This window comes from Nycticebus coucang, chromosome 19 (assembly GCF_027406575.1).
Source record: "Nycticebus coucang isolate mNycCou1 chromosome 19, mNycCou1.pri, whole genome shotgun sequence".
Classification (NCBI taxonomy): domain Eukaryota; kingdom Metazoa; phylum Chordata; class Mammalia; order Primates; family Lorisidae; genus Nycticebus; species Nycticebus coucang.
In genome coordinates, this window is record NC_069798.1 from 13,227,509 (window position 1) to 13,247,687 (window position 20,179).

At 37.8% G+C, this 20,179-nt stretch overlaps 1 protein-coding gene across 5 annotated transcripts in view; it reads right to left on the bottom strand.

The window, feature by feature from the left end:
• The window catches only part of ESCO1 (establishment of sister chromatid cohesion N-acetyltransferase 1), a 109,319-nt gene that overhangs the window by 73,283 nt on the left and 15,857 nt on the right, over positions 1 to 20,179 (bottom strand). For all 5 annotated transcript variants that reach the window (XR_008375958.1, XM_053571388.1, XM_053571391.1 and 2 more), the window contains exons 2-8: positions 19,671 to 19,775; positions 16,064 to 16,166; positions 13,678 to 15,821; positions 8,984 to 9,098; positions 7,139 to 7,199; positions 5,128 to 5,242; positions 575 to 706 (exon numbers count right to left, since the gene is read on the bottom strand). Coding sequence is in view for 4 of the 5 variants with exons in the window: in XM_053571388.1 (XP_053427363.1) it covers positions 575 to 706; positions 5,128 to 5,242; positions 7,139 to 7,199; positions 8,984 to 9,098; positions 13,678 to 15,228 (1,974 nt within the window). In the remaining variant the exon portion in view is untranslated. The remainder of the gene's footprint in view (positions 1 to 574; positions 707 to 5,127; positions 5,243 to 7,138; positions 7,200 to 8,983; positions 9,099 to 13,677; positions 15,822 to 16,063; positions 16,167 to 19,670; positions 19,776 to 20,179) is intronic.

A 20,179-nucleotide genomic window follows, 5' to 3' on the forward strand; every position in this document is an offset into this window, starting at 1 on the left:
TATGGTAATTGTATTTATTTATTTTTATTTTTTAGTATACTATAAATTCTGAGGTCTTAGCCTTCTGGAATTTTTCTTTTTTAATTTTATAAAGAAACACTCTCATGATGGCAAAGAGAAGGTAGAGAAAATCCCCCAAACAACCTATTTGGTTTGATATATAACTATCAATCCCAAATACAAAATTGTGCCAAACTGTATGAATGTTAAGCAGGCTTATCAACAGTATATAATTATTAAAATGAAAGGAAATGATTAAAAAATATACTCAAGTGGAATAGCACTACTTCTTAGCTTCTTTAGAAAAGTACTAACTACTTTAGAAAAACATAATTAAAAAAAATTATTTTAAAAATCCTGCTCCCTGAAGAAAAATATAACTTAAAATAAAAGTCCTACATAAACGAGACTAAATTACCTGGTTTTTATGTTTGGCTTTGTTTTAAAATAAGCCAGTATATATATTACATGTGCTTTGTATATATTACTCTTTCTTAAAAATAGATATTTTTAAACAATATAAATTACCTACTTATTTGACTTACGCACTTTAGAACTCATAAATTCCACTTACCACGTATTTTACAGCACTTATAAACTGGTTGTGGAAAAGCAGATGCTGTGTTTCATCTTCTGGATTTGAAGCTGTGTAAAGCATTCCACAAATATTACAGGAAACTGCTCCAAATCTTTTTTGTCCTGCATCCTATTTGTAAAAAATAAACAAAAGGTTTTTTCCTCACAAAAGAATTACTCCAGAACACCAGCTTTTAAGGTTATAACGTAAAGATAAGACTACTTATAATAAATAACATTTAGCATTAATTATAAAAATGAAGATATTAACTTCTGAAATCTGTGTAACTTTAAGAAACATTTCCATTTTAGTAACCTGGCTCCACAGCATATAACAACTTAAAGGAACTATGAAATATCTATAACACTGGCCAGGTACAGTGGCTCACGCCTGTAATCCTAGCACTCTGAGAGGCTGAGGCGGGTAGATTGCCTGAGCTCACAAGTTCGAGACCAGCCTGACCCAGAGCAAGACCTCGTCTCTAAAAATAGCCAGGCATTGTGACAGCCAGCTATTTGGGAGGCTGCGGCAAGAGAACTGTTTGAGCCCATGAGTTTGAGGTTGCTGTGAGCTATGAATCCATGGCAATCTACTGAAGGCAACAAAGTGAGATTCTATCTACAAAAAAATTAAAAATTTGTAACATTATACACTTGATCCTAAAGTCCTAACAGCAAATAATCTATGACTCAGAATATATATTTCATGTTTACAATAATTACACTATTAGAGTCAAGAGCAGAGGTTCTCAACCTGTGGGTCACAACCCACAGGAATTATATTAAAGGGTTGCGGCATTAGGAAGGTTGGGAAGCACTGGTCTAGAAGATTCCAGTTAGTATCTTAAAATTCTTCTCAACAGTTTTCTTCCAGATAGTTTATAGATATTAAAAAGAATATTTTGGTGTTACCAGAAACTCTTAAGGTAAAATTAAATTTTTCTATTATCTTTTTTATTTGTTTATTTTTTGAGACAGAGTCTCACTTCATTGCCCTGGGTAGAACACTGTAGTGTGATAGCTCACAGCAACCTCAAACTCTTGGGCTAAAGAGATCCCCTTAGTAGCTGGGGACAATAGGTATCCACCATTATACCTGGATAGTTTTTCTATTTTTAGTAGAGATGGGGTAGTCCTTTTGCTCAGGCTGGTCTCAAACTCCTGAGCTCAGGTGATCCACTGTTCTTAGCCTCCCAGACTGCTAGGATTACAGGGGTGAGCCACTGTGCCTGGCCTATCTTTATTTTAATAGCATGGAAAACTGTCAATCACCTGTACTCCAATAATGCACGTGTGCCACAAAACAACAACTGTTTACTATATGTGTTCCACTTGTCTTTACTCAACAAGAAAATTTCAGCAATATGACTAATAACACTACAAAAAAGCACAATTCCTTCACTCTTCCTGCTTTATAACTGTGAAATCTGAACTATCACTATAAAGCTAATTGCAGGAAAGAAGAGGATATACAGCCATCTCTTAGAACTAGTATCAAAGAGCAAAGAGAAATGAATGGTAAATAAAAGATTATGTACAAAACTAAAGAGAAATGCATCATAAAGGACTCAAATTACTGACAAAAAGTTACCCAAAATTTATTTCAAGCTGTTTTCTAAAAAAAGTAGAAACTTATAACTGTGGTAAAATATGCATAGTAACAAAATTTACCATCTTGACCATTTGTAACTGCAAAGTCCCTTGTGCAACCAATCCCCAGAACTCTCTTCATTTTGCAAAACTGAAACTGTACCCCTTAAATAACTCTCAATTTTCCCCCTCCCCCAGCCTTAGGCAATCAGCATTCTACAGTCTTTGAATTTAACTACTCTAGGTAGCTCATATAAGTGGAATTACACAGTATATGAAAGTTCTGTGACCAGCTTATTCCATTCAGCCTAGGGACCTCAAGGTTCATCCATATGTTGCAGCATGTGTCAGGACTTCCTTCCTTTTTAAGGCTGAATAATATTCCCTCGTATGCCCACTGCATTTTGTTCATGCATTCATCTGTCAACAGGCACTTGACCTGCTTCCACCTTTTTGGCAATTATGAATAATGGACACAATGTACAAATACCTCTTTCAACAGGCAGCTTCTCACAGTAATGAGAAAGCATTTCTGCCCAGTTTCCTCATGATAAATGGGTAGTAGTACCTGTCTCACACTTTTCCTATAAGGATTAACTTAATTTTAACATGAGTACAGCCCACATAATAATGCTTTCAAAAATAATTAGCTGGCATCATCACTAACATCATCATTGTCTTGATGAGCACTAGCCAACAGAAATGTAATCTACAAATGTAATTTTAAATTATCTATTAGCCACGTTAAAGAATGCAAAAAGAAACAGGTAAAGGGCGGCGCCTGTGGCTCAGTCGGTAAGGCGCCGGCCCCATATACCGAGGGTGGCAGGTTCAAACCCAACCCCGGCTGAACGGCAACCAAAAAATAGCTGGGCGTTGTGGCGGGCGCCTGTAGTCCCAGCTACTCGGGAGGCTGAGGCAAGAGAATCGCTTAAGCCCAGAAGTTGGAGGTTGCTGTGAGCTGTGTGATGCCACGGCACTCTACCGAGGGCCATAAAGTGAGACTCTGTCTCTACAAAAAAAAAAAAAAAAGATATATTAATTTTAACATTTTTCTTAACAAAAGCTATCCCAAATATTTTAATTTCAATATGTATTCAATATTAAAAAAAACTATTAGAGGGCGGTGCCTGTGGCTCAGTGACTGGTGCTCAGTAGGGCACCAGTCTTCTATACCAAGGATGGCGGATTCAAACCTGGCCCCAGGCAAACTGCAATTTAAAAAAAAAAAAAAAAAAGTGGGACGTTGTGGCAGGCACCTGTAGTCCCAGCTACTCGGGAGGCTGAGGCAAAAGAATCACCTAAGCCCAAGAGCTGGAGGTTGCTGTGAGCTGTGACGTCACAGCATTCTACTGAATGTGTCAAAGTGAGATTCCGTCTCTAAAAAAAAAAAATTAGATACTTTGTATTTTTTGTACTAGTCACTGAAATGTAGTATATATTTTTTACAGTATATCTCATTTCTGACATTTCAACATTTCCACATTTTAAGTCCTCTGCAACCACCTGTGGCTACCATATTGGACAATGCAGCTCTAGATTCTATTTGTTTAATCCTGATTCCTATCACACTGACTTGACAACAGAAACATTACTAAATAAGACAAAACAAGTCACTATTCCTTCTAAAAATTTTCTAGTGAAATCTTGCAAAGTTATTTTCTGATATTAAAGTTAAGATCCATTGGGAGGCCAAAGTGGGAAGATTGCTTGGGCCAAGAATTCAAGACCAGCCTGAACAAGAACAAAATCCTATCTCTACAAAAAAACAACAGAAAAACTATCTGGGCGTGGTGGCACACGTCCACAGTCAATCCCAGCTACATGGGAGGCTAAGGGAGGAAGATGGCCTGAGCCCAGGAGTTTGAGGTTTGCTGTGAGATATAATGACACCACTGCCCCCTAGGCTAGGAGACATAACAAGACCCCTGTCCCCACCCAAAAAAAAAAAAAAAAATCTATTGACTAGAATTATATTAACTGTCTCTATTATTTTGGGTACCTTCTTTTCTTTTATATTGCCTTCACTTATTCAAATTAAACTTTTAATCAATCAAAATATCTCCCTTTCTTTTCTATTCTGCCACCAAGCTGGAGAATACTTATGCTCTATTTCAAATTTACTATTGGTTTCCCATAAAATGTAATTTTTTAATTATAATATATACTACAATATAGATACTTAAAATCATTTAATGTAGTAAGTGCTATGTGGTTTTAATACTTATTAAACTACTGAGAAAAGGTAGTGACCAAATGACTTATGTAAGTAACATATATGAAGTATCACAATTTATTATACATAAAACTAAAAGTATAAAAACTGAATTATTTGTTACAGGGTGGACTATTTGAAAAGAGGATTTGTAATAACACCAGGAATATTTTCCATAATGAAAACTTTTTTTTTTATTGATAGAGGGAGGGTTAATGAAAACTTTTGATGCCAAAAAGTCTCCAGGAATAAATTTATTCTTTTAACACCTTGCATATATAGGATGCTGCTATAATTCTGATATGGTCTGGTTTGTCTCCACCAAGACCAAGTTGAAATTTGATCTCCAGTGTGGCATCTCCTAGTGGGAGATGTTTGGGGTACGGGAGTAGATCCTTCACAAACAGATTAATACTTCTGGGGTGAGTGACTTCTTTCAGAAATGGATTAGTTCCCAAGACAGCAAGTGTTAAAGAGAGTCTGTCTTCCTTGGTTTCTCGCTTCCTCCAAAAGGGAAATGAGCTCATGGTCAATTCACCCATGGGCTTGCTCCCCACCCTCTGCTTTCATCCATGAGCTGAAGTGGCCTGCGGTCCTCATCTGTGTAGATGCAGATCCCTACCTTCAGAAATATGAGCTAAATGTACTTTTCTATGTAAATTACCCATTCTCAGGTATTCCGTTACAGCAACACAAAGAGATGCTTTTAATAACACTTAACCCAAAAAGTCATGTTGCATACTTACTATGATCAACTGTTTTTCATCACTTTTCTCTGCTTCTTTTAGTTTCAAGTCCTTTGGAATTGTTATCTCCAAATGGGAATTAGACTTAGGCCAAGAATGATTTGGTGGTATCTCCCTTAAAAAACAAAAAACAAACATACATACCAAAAAAAAAAAAAAACCCTATTAAATATTACAGATCCATATCATTGTAAATTACTGGTGGGAAAAAAATAACTTACTTCAACACAACACTGACAAATTTCAATTTCAAGGAATAAAGAAAACAGGAAAGTACCAATTTTCAATAAATAAACAAAAACTGCAACACCTACTACAGGCAGAATATGTTTTTTAAGTTTCAAAGTCCCATCTGAGTCACTCCAGTTTGTCCTAAATATTCTTTATTGGTAATCCAAAAGGCAAAATAAGTAAGATTTATTTAGTTCTGACAGTAAAAAGAAAACAGGCAGAGCACAATGGCTCATGTCTGTAACCCCAGCACTTTGGTAGGCCAAGAATAGCTTGAAGCCAGAAGTCTGAGACCAGCATGTCCAACACAAGACTCTATCTTTACAAAAAGTAGAAAAATCAGCCAGGCATGGTGGCATGAAACTATAGTCCCAGCTGAATAGGAGGCTGAGGTAGGAGGATAATCTAAGCCTTGGAGTTTGAGGGTGCACTGAGCTATGACTGTGCCACTACATTCCAGACTGGGCAGGAGAACAAGACTCTGTCTCAAAAAAAAAAGAAAGGAGAGAGGGGAGGAAAAGGACAGGAGGGGCAAAGGGGACCGAGGGAGGAGAAAAGAAGGAGGAGAGAGGGGAGGAAAAGGACAGGAGGGGCAAAGGGGACCGAGAGAGGAGAAAAGAGGGAGGAGAGAGGGGAGGAAAAGGACAGGAGGGGCAAAGGGGACTGAGAGAGGAGAAAAGAGGGAGGAGAGAGGGGGAGGGGACAAAAAGCCTTTTATCTACTTAGAACATTCTTATATGTTGATAATACCCAGTATTTCTAGGGGTATGGGGAAAACAGTGTTCTCAACACAGTGCCCCAGAGTAGAAACACAAAAACACTTTCGAAGGAAATCTGGCAATGCAGGATAAGTCCTACAGCTATGAATTTATTCTAGAAATATAGTCACTCAAGTAGGAAAAGATATGTGTTTAGTATAGGACTCTCTTTGGGTTTTTATGAGATGGAAATAAAGTGGAAACATCTAAAATGTTCATACAGTAGAGAACAGTTAAACCATGGAACAGGCACACAACAAAATGCGATACAGAATTTAAAATAATGAGGTAGGGGACTAGGTGCAGTGTTAGCATTCTGGGAGGCTAAGGTAGGTGGAATCCTTGAGCTCAGGATTTCAAGATTAGCCTGAGCAAGAGTGAAACTCTGTCTAAAAATAGCCAGATGTTGTGGTAAGTGCCTATAGTCCCAGCTACTTGGGGAGGCTGAGGCAGGAGGATGCTTGAGCCCAAGGGTTTGAGGTTGCTGTGAGCTATGACACCACGGCATTCTGCCCAAGGTGACAGAGGGAGACTCTTTATCTCAAAAAAATAAATAAATAAAATGAGGTAGGAAAATGAAAAAGACAGCCAGGCTTGGCATCCATAGCACAGAGGTTACAGCACCAGCCACATGCACCAAGGCTGGTGGGTTCAAACCCAGCCCCAGCCAGCTAAACAACAATGACAACTGAAACAATAACAACAAAAAAATAGCCAGGCGTTGTGGTGGGCACCTGCAGTCACAGCTACTTGGGAGGCTGAGGCAAGAGAGTCGCTTAACCCAAGAGTTAGAGGTTGCTATGAGCTGTGACGCCACAGCACTCTACCGAGGGTTACATAGTAAGACTGTCTCAAAAAAAAAAAAAAAGCCAGCCAAAGCACATTAAGTAAAAAAAAAAAGCTATTAAACAGTATGTATAGGCATTGTAGGCATTAAAGAAGTGTAATAAAGAGAATTTGTGACTAAATTCAAACTTGTAAGTATAAAATGCTTAAGTTTTAAAATTTAACTAATACCTTACCTGTTATCACTGCTCTTAAATGTTTGGTTATTCAGTACACTGTGCTGTTTGGGAGCTGAACCTGTAATTTAATCAAGAGGATGGATTATGTATTAACTTGTATACTAGCTCTCCATCTAATGGATGAAATCATTACATATAAAGGAAAAAAACTTTCAGTACACTAAATGCTTTGTTAACAAAAACCATTTGACAAAGTTAAAGCCTCCTTCCTAGATGATACTGTTCAGAGAAGAGGCAGAAAGGTTTTCCCATATTTGAATTTAAGAGCTCCAGAGATCTCATGGTGAATTAAATTTACCTCTAATTCCACCAACAAGTACTAGCACCAAAGAATAATAATAAAAAAAATCATTTCATTGCCTGCATAATTATACAATCTGTAAATGGAAATTAATGAAAACATTCTCTTGTTAAAAAAAATTATAGTGTCTGGAGTTTTAATCACATTAATACTTAAATGCAATAATCAATCCATTTTTCTTTCTAATGAATAAATACACTTCTCATATTTACATTACATTTCCCCTTCCCCTACTAAGAAAAAAGTTAAATGATATGTAATGGCAATTATCTGATCTCAATATCTTGCTCCAAGTATACTTTTCCTTTAGCAGAGGGAAACAATAAAGAATTAGAGATTTATTTTCTATACCCTCTAGTACCCCATCTGAAACACGTGAGCAAATCCCCATATAACAGTCCAAATAACATATTATAAAAAAAGACTCACACAGTTAGAAAAATAAAGTTTTTATATAAGTGGGCAATTTGCAGCATTTATTAAATCCTTAATTTAGAGACAGAATCATCGAGATGGCAAATTGAGTAATTAAGGATTAAAGGTTAAAATCTAAAGTAGTAAAGCACAAATAGTAAAATACTTAAGAAATAAAAGCTGCTATCATTAATTTAAGGAGTTTTCACTGCACAGACAGCAGGGTAAGCCTCCAGTTGATAAAGAGAAGCTTCCTCTGTATTTACAGCCCTTCTCCACGCTCACACTACCCACAGCTCTACCTCCTGTCAGATCAGGGACGGCAGTAGGTTTTCACCAGAATATGAACCCTACTGTAAACTATGCATGTGAGGGATCTAGATTACTTGTTCCATGCGAGAATCTAATACCTGATGATTTCAGGTAAATTAATGCCCTTATCTCTGCCCAAAACTACCCCCTTCTCCTACCCCCCTATATCCTGGGTACATGGAAAAATTGTCTTCCATGAAACCAATCCCTGGTGCCAAAAAGGGTGGGACTGCTGCATTAAAGAATAGGTCTTCAGAAAGTAAGACATAAACACAATAAAAGATTTACCAACAAAAGAACTTCTGATAGATCTGATAGACATGATAGATAGCTGGGCGTTGTGGTGAGTGCCTATTGTCCCAGCTACTTGGGAAGCTGAGGCAAGAGAATCGCTTAAGCCCAAGAGTTTGAGGTTTCTGTGAGTTGTGATGCCACGACACTCTACCCAGGGAGACATAGTGAGTGAGACTCTGTCTCAAAAAAAAAAAAAAGAACTTCTCTTTTTTTTTTTGCAGTTTTTGGCCAGGGCCGGGTTTGAACCTGCTACCTCCGGCTTATGGGGCCGGTGCCCTACTCCTTTGAACCACAGGTGCCGCCTCCCAAAAAAGAACTTCTGATAGAGAGTCAAAGGGAACTAACTACACTTCAGTTCCTTGAACAAAATAATCCACAGAAGTAATTCTGAAAGAATGGGTGATTACGCATTTGAAAAACATAGAAATGGTTAAGAAGGATTTAGCAGGCCTATTTGTAATATTGTAAGACAGACAAAAATGACACTGAACACTTGGAAATCAGTATTTTTAAAGTGTTACCTGGAAATTTACTTTCTCCTGTATCAATTTTTGCTTGACTGAGCAGAATTGAAACAGCACTGGTATTTTCCACTGAACTGTTTCCCAGCTTAGATTCCAAACACAGGCTGAAATTCTGAACACACATAATTCAAAATTTTTATATCAAGTTTGAGTCTCACCCAAATATACTTTCAGTACATTTTAGCATACTAAGGAAAGTTAAGATACTTTATGTTTGAAGTAATTCACATAGACATTCATTAAAAATCTCTCATGATCTTGCCACAAATTATACTCTTAACATTAGTATCCGTTATTTCCCTTCAAACTAAATTTAAAAACAAGCTGGGTGCAATGGCTTGCACTTGCAGTCCTAGCTACTCAGGAGACTGAGCTGGGAGGACTGTTTGAGCCTAGAAGTGCAAAACCAGTCTGGGCAACATAGCAAAACACAGTCTTAAAAAACTAAAATAAATACCTCTCCCATAGATAATATGCCATAGCAGCCTGCCTCTGTATCTTTTTATCAGAGTTCTATCTGCCTGTCTAAATTGAACCATCCAATATGGTAGTCAATGCCTGAGCACTTAAAATATGATGTAATTTGAGATGTGTTGCATAAATAACACGTCAGAATTTTGAAAATTTAAGCACATACACCAAAAGACAGTAAAATATGTTAAGAGTAAAAAAGCTATAACTTGGGCAGAACCTGTGGCTCAAAAGGGTAGGGCGCCGGCCCCATATGTCGGAGGTGGCGGGTTCAAACCCAGCCCCGGCTAAAAACTACAAAAAAACCCAAAAAGTTATAATTTTTAGGCCAGTGCAGTGGCTCATACCATAATCCTAGCAAAGGACTGGGAGACTAAAGTGGTAGGAGGACTGCTTAAGGCCAGAAGTTTGAGACCAGCTGATGGTTAATAATAAGGCTAAACTTTTCTCAGTAGTACTATAACTGAGACACCACATAATCACAAGAGCAAAATTATAGAAAGTTCCCAATGATATAAAAGTTGTAGTTGGGGGCCAGTTGCGGTGGCTCATGCCTGTAATCCTAGCACTCTGGGAGGCCAAGGCTGGTGAACAGCTTGAGCTCATGGGTTCTAGACCAGCCTGAGCAAACAGCGAGACCCCATCTCTAGAAAAACTGAGGCAAGAGAATCGCTGGAGCCTGAGTTGGAGGTTGCTGTGAGCTATGGTGCCACAGCACTCTACCCAGGGCAACCGCTTGAGACTCTGCCTTAAAAAAAAAAAAGAAAAGTTAGGGGGTTTGTTGTTGTTGTTACATTCTCCTACCTCCCCAAGTTTAAGTCTGTCTGAGCTCTAAAGGCAGCCAATCTCAATTTAAATCCTGGCTCCATCACTAACTGTCCCTCCTCAGGTAAGTTAATCTCTAAACCTCACTTTCCTCTTCTGTAGTATGTGCACAATAATGGAACTTACAATGTTGACTGTAGCTAATTATTAAGCTCTCTTTTACCAAAAAGCTCTTATGATTGTTAACTAAGCCACCCTCCTTTCTTAGCATCTATGAAGTAAGGAGAAATCTCTACGTGACTACTGCAATGTAAATTCCTTAAGGGTAGGAAACATATCTTCCATGAACCCAGGTGACAGTCAAATATATCTTGAACTGATAATGGTCACCACCACATTTCCTGGTTACTCTTGTGATAGTGATCGCATGGATGATACTAGAAAAAAAACTGGAAATCACCGGAAAGTCTTTTGATAAAAGAAAGATAAATTTGTGGTATATTTCTGTATAGCTAAAATACTCATATATCAGTAAGAATCAAATATAATGTTGCCTACCTAAAACCAAAGATTTATATATGTATATATTCAATTATATAAAAATTTAAAACATAATATTAAATATTCTTGATGAATTTATATACACACAACAAATAAAATCTTAAGCATAAAAAATATCCACACCAACTTCAGGAGCACTTTGAAACCTGGGGAGAAGGATGGGGAATGGAATGAAGAAGGCACAGTCTTCAACTATATTGTAATGTACTTTTCTTATTTTAAAGGACCTAAAATAATTCCAAAAAATGTTAATTTTTCTCAATCTTACTGGCTGATACATGAAGGCAATATTAATCTTTTATATTCTAAATGTTTGAAATATCAAAAAAAATTCTTAATACAGCAAAAAGTTTCACAGGACTGTTTCTTATAACGTTCCTCAAAACAGAGGGGCTACATAAATCCAAAGCACCTTGCAAGTAAAAGCAATGTTATGAAAGGTAGAAATTATATGCTGTAAGTAACCATCTCTATTCTATTATAGTTTGGTCCAAACAAATGGATTAAATTTCAATATATTCTGCATAAACTGTCTGCCTCTTCAAGAGGCTGCAACTTAATCACTCAAATTACCACTCACTACTTACTTCTAGTTACTACCACTGACTATTTGGTAAAAGCTCTCTGAATAATTATCTTCCAATTGATGTTTTCATTCCTTCTTATATAGAAAATAAAATCTAAGAGTACCATATAGTATGTCTATTCCCTTTAAGTTCACTTTGATTTTCAGCCTTCAAGAGTAATACACAGATTTTCATGGATGCTGGAAAAAAGCCCAGATTCCTAACTCACTCAAATCTGCTCCTAGACCAAATGTTTCTAAAGAGAACTTTAAACCACTCTCAAAATTCTTGTGGCTTTTTATATTCAAAAGATTTTCTAATACTCAGAGTATATTGCTATTAAAAGAATCTGGGCTAAGAATTAGAACACCTGGGCTTGGTGATCATAGCTCAGAGCTTAGGGCACTGGCCACATACACTCAGGCAGGTGGGTTTGAACCCATTTTTTTTTAGAAAAAAAATAGCCAGGCGTTGTGGCGGATGCCTGTAGTCCCAGCGACTTCGGAGTCTGAGATAAGATTATTGCTTAAGCCCAAGAGTTTGAGTTTGCTGTGAGATGTGACGCCACAGCACTACCAAGGGCAACATAGAGTCTCAAAAAAAAAAAAAAAAAAAAATTAGAACACCTGGATTCTAATAATCCTATTTGTGCCACCAAACACATGACCTAAGTCACACTGTGCTCTCAGTTTTCTCATTATAAAATTAAATAATACAAATTAATGAATTTATCTGTATTAGAGTTCCAGGGTTCTATGTGTATAAAATTTCTACTCTACATATCATTTATTTTAGAAAGAAAAGGATTCAGCTTCTTTCATAAAGTATAAAATTACTTTCTCAGATAATCATTAAAGTTTCTTACAAATACAAAGAGTTTATTTTTGTTTTTTAGTAGAGATGGGAGTCTCAATCTTGCTTGGGCTGGTCTCAAACTCCTGAGCTTAGGCAATCCTCCCAACTCAGCCTCCCAGAGTTGAGATTACAGGTGTGAGCCACTATGGCCCACCAAGAGACTGGTCTTCAATTTACTCTAATATTTCCTTTTTTTGTTTGTTTTTTTTAGAGACAGAGTCTCACTTCGTCACCCTTGGCAGAATGCCGTGGCATCACAGCTCACAGCAACTTCCAGCTCCTGGGCTTAGGTGATTCTCTTGCCTTAGCCTCCCGAGTAGCTAGGACTACAGGTGCCCACCACAATGCCCAGCTATTTTTTGTTGCAGTTTGGCCAGGGCCGGTTTTGAACCCACCACCCTCAGGATATGGGGCCAGCGTCCTATTCACTGAGCCACAGGTGCCGCCCTACCCTAACATTTCAAAAACTCTTGGCCACTATAGTCTTATTCTTAGACTAAAGAGATAATTATTTATACCTCTCAGATATTTTATTTGCCAACTATTCAAAATGGCCATACAAGTCATCCCTTTAAATATGTTTAACTGTTAAATATTACCAGATGGACAGAAAAAAGTTGATTAATCCCAGCTGAAAATAATTTCAATATCTTGGTTAGAATTGGGCCCAAGTTTAAGTTCTAGAAAGATTTTAGTTACTAAGAAAATATATTTTCTGCAGCTATAATTAAAAGAAAAAAAAATCACTGTATCAAATTAAAAGAAAAGATGGAATTCAACAGATTTATGCTTTATGTAAAATAAAGACTAAAAATGAGGAAACATCTGAGCTCTAAGTGAATCATCGAAAATAAAATTTAAAAAATGAGGAAACAATGAGAAGCATCTGGGCGGCGCCTGTGGCTCAAAGGGGTAGCGCGCCGGTCCCGTATGCTGAAGGTGGCGGGTTCAAACCCAGCCCTGGCCAAAAAAAAAAAAAAATGCACAATGAGAAGCATCTATGTAAATGTGAGTCATCTATCATCTAAAGGTGTCACTAAATTATATCACTACAAGATTGGGTTAATAAAATTCTCAGTAACAACTTAATAGGATACTTTAAAAATGACTTCAGGGCAGCACCTGTGGCTCAGTGAGTAGGGCGCCAGCCCCATATGCAGAGGGTGGCAGGTTCAAACCCAGCCCTGGCCAAACTGCAACAAAAAAATAGCCGGGCGTTGTGGCGGGCACCTGTAGTCCCAGCTGCTCGGGAGGCTGAGGCAAGAGAATCGCGTAAGCCCAAGAGTTAGGGGTTGCTGTGAGCCGTGTGATGCCACGGCACTCTACCCGAGGGCAGTACAGTGACGCTCTGTCTCTACAAAAAAAAAAAAATGACTTCAATGTCTCATGACTTAATTCTTAATGATGTTGTACACGTATTTCTTACTACAATGTACTCAGGCACCACTACTATGCATAATGAAAATGGATTACCTTATCTGGTGCTGATTCAAAAGAATGTTTCATCTGATTATCCAATGATGGGTCAGGAGAAGGTTTTATCTGATTATCCAAATGACAATTTTCAGGAGTTTTATTAATTTCTGTAGTTTTATTAATTTCAACTGTAAGATCATTCATTTTAACTTCTTCAGAATTTCTTTCTTTCATTTTTTCCTCCTCACATTCTGTTTTTTTATCATGTGGCTTTATTCCTAAAAATGTACTTTGTGTCACTGGATGATGCATTTCTAAAGCTGGTGGTGAAAAACTGGTTCGTAAAAAGCCCAATTTAGGGGAAACTGAAGAATCCAACTTATTTTGCTGCACAGAGTTGAATTTTGAGAGTTTAATTTTAGTCCAGTTGGAGTTCTTCTTAGTTGAGCTGTTTATTCCATTCAGTATACATTTTACAGGCTTTGTTTTTCTACTGGGGAAGAAACGATTACATTGCCCATCCTGGTTTGTTTCCTTCTGATCAACTATTTGCCTCTCAACATTGGTCGCTTCCGGTTTTATTTCTGTAGGCTTCTCCTCCTTTGCACTCTCCGTTTGTGAAGATTCCTTTTTTACCTCTACAGTATCTGACTCAATTTCACCAGCAATTTCTTCACAGAGCTGTAGGATACTACCTCGTTTGCTCTTTCCTCCTTGCTCCAGCTCACTGTCTACACTTGGTTCAGGCACTGATGGCTGTGGACTTTTTTGGGATTTTGCGCTAGTATTCACTTGTGTATGAACTGACTTCTTCATCTCACTCTTTTTTGAGACCACTGAAATAGTCACTTTTGATCTTTTTATCTCAGGAGAAGTTACAGGCACAGGTTTTGTTTCCTCTTTTCTAGTAGTCTTCTGAAGACACTTTTCCGATCCTTGTGTGCACTGAGAACTACACGTTGTCTGATGTTCTACTTTGCGTTTTTTCCCTTGGGGGGAATTTACTACTTCATTAATTACAAGATTTTTATCCTCTTTAGAGTCAGACTTTATTTCCAATACTTTTCTTTTCACATGTTTTTGACTTGTTTTAACTTTATTAGATTTACTTTGAGTATTGCTACAGTGATCTTTTCTTGTTGGTGGCAAACTCTGTTTAACTGCTTGAACCTGACCCTGAATTTCTCTACTGCGCAAAGACCGCCTTGAAACTTCTGTTAATTGTTGTAGTCTTTGTGATCTCCGGTTAAGCTGTTCATTTGCTTTAAAGGTCTCATGTACTAATTTTTTCTGAGACAATTTCTTCTTTTTTGTAGATTCTTGTTGTGAATGTTCCTTCACAGTCACTGTATTTTTATTAATGGACTGGGTGGCTTTATCACTGGATAATGCCTTTGCTGACCTTGTATTCATGCGTACTCCCAATTCAGGTTGATTTATTTTACTTTCACTGGAAGACCTAACCAGTGATTTTACAGTTTCCTTTGGACCCGACTGTTTTGCTAGATTCTTTTGAGAACCTCGAATTTCTGTTTCTAAATTCTTGTCTTCACTTTTTTTAGCAACTTTGGAGGAATTTTCTTTTGATTTCTCCTGAATGGACATCATTCCTGAGTAATGTCTTTGTCTTCTGAGTAGTTTTTGATAGGACTTTTGTGTACTGGTGGTTGCAAATGCTGAATAGCTAGTATTATTAATGAGGACCAGGTGTTATAAATCAATTTTAACTGATGCTGATATACATTTTAATAAAAATACTATTTTGCTTCAAGTAAGGTTTCTGTCATTCCCAGGACATGAGAAAAGCTGGCATGAATGCTTAAAAATATCTGCTTTAGTTCAGACAAGGCAAGAGAAACTTGAAGAAAATTTAATTCAATATTCTTACAAGTTTTTTTATGAAGAGAAATTTTAATTCAGCTTCAATCCTTTCTGATAATTTTTAAATTAATTTTGGTTTCAGGCCTAGCCCTATTACCAGAGGAGTTATTTATCACTGACCTGTCTGTTTTGATAAAGTTTTTGAGAACATTTTTCTTCTGAAGTCCACAGTTACTGGACTTTGATTCATCTGAAACATGTCTTATGGCTAACACGTTTCTGTCCTTGTTTGCTGGGTCTGTTGGTTTGCAGTTCTTATCTAACTTCCTTCGTTTAATAAAATACTCTATTAATGTAGATTTCTTTTTGTGCTGCCATTTCTGAAAAATTAAAAAATAAAAATTTAAATGTTGTGCAATCAACAAAACATGACAATGTTAATACTTTATAGAAATAACTTTAATTTAAATAAAAACCTAACTCCACCTTTTGAAATATTTAGTTTGTACACTTAGGGCTAACAGAATGAAGTATCCTAAGTAAACTCCTATGAAAAATCAATAACTTGCCTTATATAAACAGAGAACCATTGAAAATCAGTTATGCCATGAGGTTTACTTACAGTTCTTTTCCCACAAGACAGAATTGATGTTTCAGCCACCATAACTCATGAAAATTTGACAAAACCATTCCTTATAAGATGCTCTTAAAACATTATATAGCACCTAAAAGAAAAATCATTTTAAATGTTTAAAAAGACAAAGGAAAGATATAATCACCCATTCACCTTTCATCAAACATTAACACTCCAAAATTTTACTCTGTCCTACCATTAATTATTTCTTGGAAAGCTAACTTTACACAAACCACCTAACGTTGGTGTTTCCAACTTGTGGTAAACTAAACATCTAATGGACTAGTATGTACCCATTTTATGTTATAGAAAAAAGTTTTAAAATATAGGGGCGGCACCTGTGGCTCAGTGAGTAGGGCGCCGGCCCCATATGCCGAGGGTGGCGGGTTCAAACCCAGCCCCGGCCAAACTGCAACAACAACGAAAAATAGCCGGGCGTTGTGGCGGGCGCCTGTAGTCCCAGCTACTCGGGAGGCTGAGGCAAGAGAATCGCGTAAGCCCAAGAGTTAGAGGTTGCTGTGAGCCGTGTGATGCCACGGCCCTCTACCCGAGGGCAGTGAGACTCTGTCTCTACCAAAAAAAAAAAAAAAAAAAAAGTTTTAAAATATGAAAGTTATAAACTAGGTCAAACTGTTAAAGTAAAATCCAACTTGGGGAAAAAAAACAGTACACATAGATATATATAAACAAAAAAGACTGACATACACTTAGAGAAGGTAGATTTTAAGCAAGGACACACATTTACCTCTATTACCATTAAAATCCTACTAAAAAAAAAAAAGAGGATTTAAAACACAAGATAAAACCATAAACCCAAGGGATAAAGAACAAGAAAGTAACAGGCCAGGCACAGTAGCTTATGCCTGTAATCTAGCACAAGGGCAAGGCAGGAGAATCACTTGAGCCCAGAAGTTTGAGACCAGTCTAAGCAAGCTAGGTACCATGGCACTCTAACCAGGACGAAAGTAAATTCTTATGAAAAATCAATAATTTGCCTTATCTAAGCACATAATCATTGAATCTCTCTACAAAAAGTAAAAATTAGCCTGGCCTATCAGCCTGCACCTGTAGTTCCAACTGCTCAGGAGCCTGAGGCAGGAGGAAGATCACTTGAGCCCTGGAGTTCAAGGCTATGATGAGCTATGATGATACCACAGCACTCTAGCCTGGGCAAGAGAGAGAGACTCAGTCTCCAAAAAAAAGGTGAATAAAAGAAAAAAAGGTAAGAAAATAAGACCACAATGCATGGAGTTTCCATAGGCAAGTAACTGTTTACTTTAGAGAATTAAGGAATTTTTTAAAAAGTCAAGAGTTTAAGAAATTTTCCTAGAAGACATGATTGCAAGAGGGACTTTACCTAACAATTGCAATCAGTGTAACCTGGGTTACTATACCCTCAATGAATTCCCAACAATAAAAAAAAAAAAAAAAAAATTTTTCCTAGAACTAAAAGACATGGATTTCCACATTAAAAGGATCAAGAGCACCTCTGGCATATATAGGGCCAGCATCCTACTCCTTTGAACCACAGGTGCTGCCCAAGGGAGATTTTTGTTTGTTTGTTTGTTTATTTTGGAGAGGCTCACTCGGTTGCCCTCGGGTTGAGTGCTGTAGCGTTACTGCTCACAGCAATCTCAAAGTCTTGGGCTCAAGCGATCCTCTTGCCTCAGCCTCCCAACTTGCTGGGACTACAGGTGTCCACCACAATAGCTGGCTAGGAGGGAGAAGATTTTTTAAAGTATATCATGAAGAAAAAAGATGGCCCTCAAACTTCTAGAGGGGGAAAAAGTCTCGGCCACACACAGATGACTAAGAATCAAAATCACAACTTCTCAAGAGCAACACTATGAGCACAATAATAGGAAAATGCTTTAAAGTGCCAAAGAAAAATTATGCGGCAATTAGAATTAAATGCCCAATTAAATGTAGAGTATAGAATAAAGGGATTTGAGGCGACGCCTGTGGCTCAGTGAGTAGGGCACCGGCCCCATATACGGAGAGTGGCAGGTTCAAACCTGGCCCCAGCCAAACTGCAACAACAACAACAAAAAAAAAAAAACGGCTGGGCGTTGTGGCGGGCACCTGTAGTCCGAGCTACTCAGGAGGCTGAGGCAAGAGAATTGCCTAAGCCCAGGAGCTGGGGGTTGCTGTGAGCCATGTGACGCCACAGCACTCTACCCAGGGTGATAAAGTGAGACTGTCTCTACAAAAAAAAAAAAAAAAAAAGGAAAAAAGAATAAAGGGATTTTTTTTTGAGACAGTCTCTCTCACTCCTTCGCTGTGGGTAGAGTGCCCTGGCATCATAGCTTACAGCAACCTCAAACTCTTTGGGCTCAAGCGATCCTCTTGGCTGAGCCATGCAAGTAGCTGGGACTACAGGCATGTGACACAGTGCCTGGCTAGTTTTCCTATTTTTAGTAGAGATGGGTCTCACTCTTACTTTTTTGTTTGTTTGTTTTTTGAGACAGAGTCTCAAACTATCGCCCTGGGCAGTGCCATGGCATCACAGCTCACAGCAACCTCCAACTCAGGCTAAGTGACCCTCTTGCCTCAGTTTTTCTATTTTTAGAGAGACAGGATCTCACTTTTACTCAGGCTGGTCTTGAACTCATAAACTCAAGCAATTCACCTGCCTCAGCCTCCCAAAGTGCTAGAATTATAGGGGTGAGCCACCGCGTCTAGCCCTCACTCTTTCTTTTTGGTCTCAAACTTTTCTTTTTCTTTTTTGAGACAGAGTCTCACTATGTCACCCCCAGTAGAGTGCTGTGGCATCACAGCTCACAGCAACCTCAAACTGTTGGGCTTAAGTAATTGTCTTGCCTCAGCCTCCCAAGTAGCTACAGGGACTACAGGTGACCGCCACAACACCTGCTATTTTTTGTTGCAGTTGTCATTGTGGTTTAGCTGACTGGGGCCAGGTTCGAACCTGCCAGCCTCAGTGCATACGGTTGGCACTGTAACCACAGTGCTATGGGCACCAACCCTGTTCTCGAACTCTTGAGCTCAAGTGATCTTCCTGCCTCAGCCTCCCAGAGAGCTAGAAGTACAAGTGTGAGCCACCACACCTGGACACAAGTGAAAATCTTTTGAGTTTTTTTTAGCCAGGAATTGTAGCCACTGCACACACGTCCATATAAAGACTTACTCAAAATCTTCAAACCAGCTTTATGCACAATAACCAAAATCCAGTAACAATCCAAAAGCAGGTGAACGAAATGTAGTGTATAAATAGAACAGACAACCACTCAGCAATCAAAAGGAACAAACTGGTAACACAAAACAGTAGGAACAAACCTCACAAACACTATGCTGAATGAAAAAGCTGGACACAAAAGAGTATATACTTTATGATTCCATTTTATGAAATTCTAAGAGAGGCAAACTAATTTACAGTGATAATCTCTGGGAAAGAGAACTATAGGACCAAGTGCCAGAAGCATGAGAAAAGCTTACTTTTCATTATATCCCCACTTAAATGTTTTATTATGTAGACAAATAAAAATTAAATTACATTTCCTTGAAAATATGAAGTATTTTTGGTACAATGACTAGTCATTTTCAAAGACATTAAATTATGAAAGCATAAGCCACTTACCTTAGTGAAATGGAAATCATATATCACCTTTTTGTTTAAGTGATGTATAAGATGATGCTTATAATGATCAATGCTTCTAATTATTTCCTGTGTGTTTCAGTTAATCTTTAAAACAAACAAAAGAATTCAATGATGTAAAACACTGGGAAAAATATAAGACCATAAAAAGAGTACTATTAACTGATATATTAAAATAACATAAGCTAAGCTAAACTAGACAATGTGGCCTAATGATGATTTTTCACTATTATACACAAAAATTACACAACCACAGTATGGACATCGTTTCAATCTTATGCCATATAATGCACTTGGTTTTTCTTCAATAATAACCATTACCTCCTACCCCAATCCCTACCTTTATGGAAAAGATATACTTTCCTTCCCAAATGAAGCTGGGCTTGGCCACATGCCTTACTTTGACCTTCCAGTGGACAAAGTATATGTTATATATACTTCCCTGATCCCACAGCTTTGATCACCTGACTTGATTAGGCCAAGAGGATGTT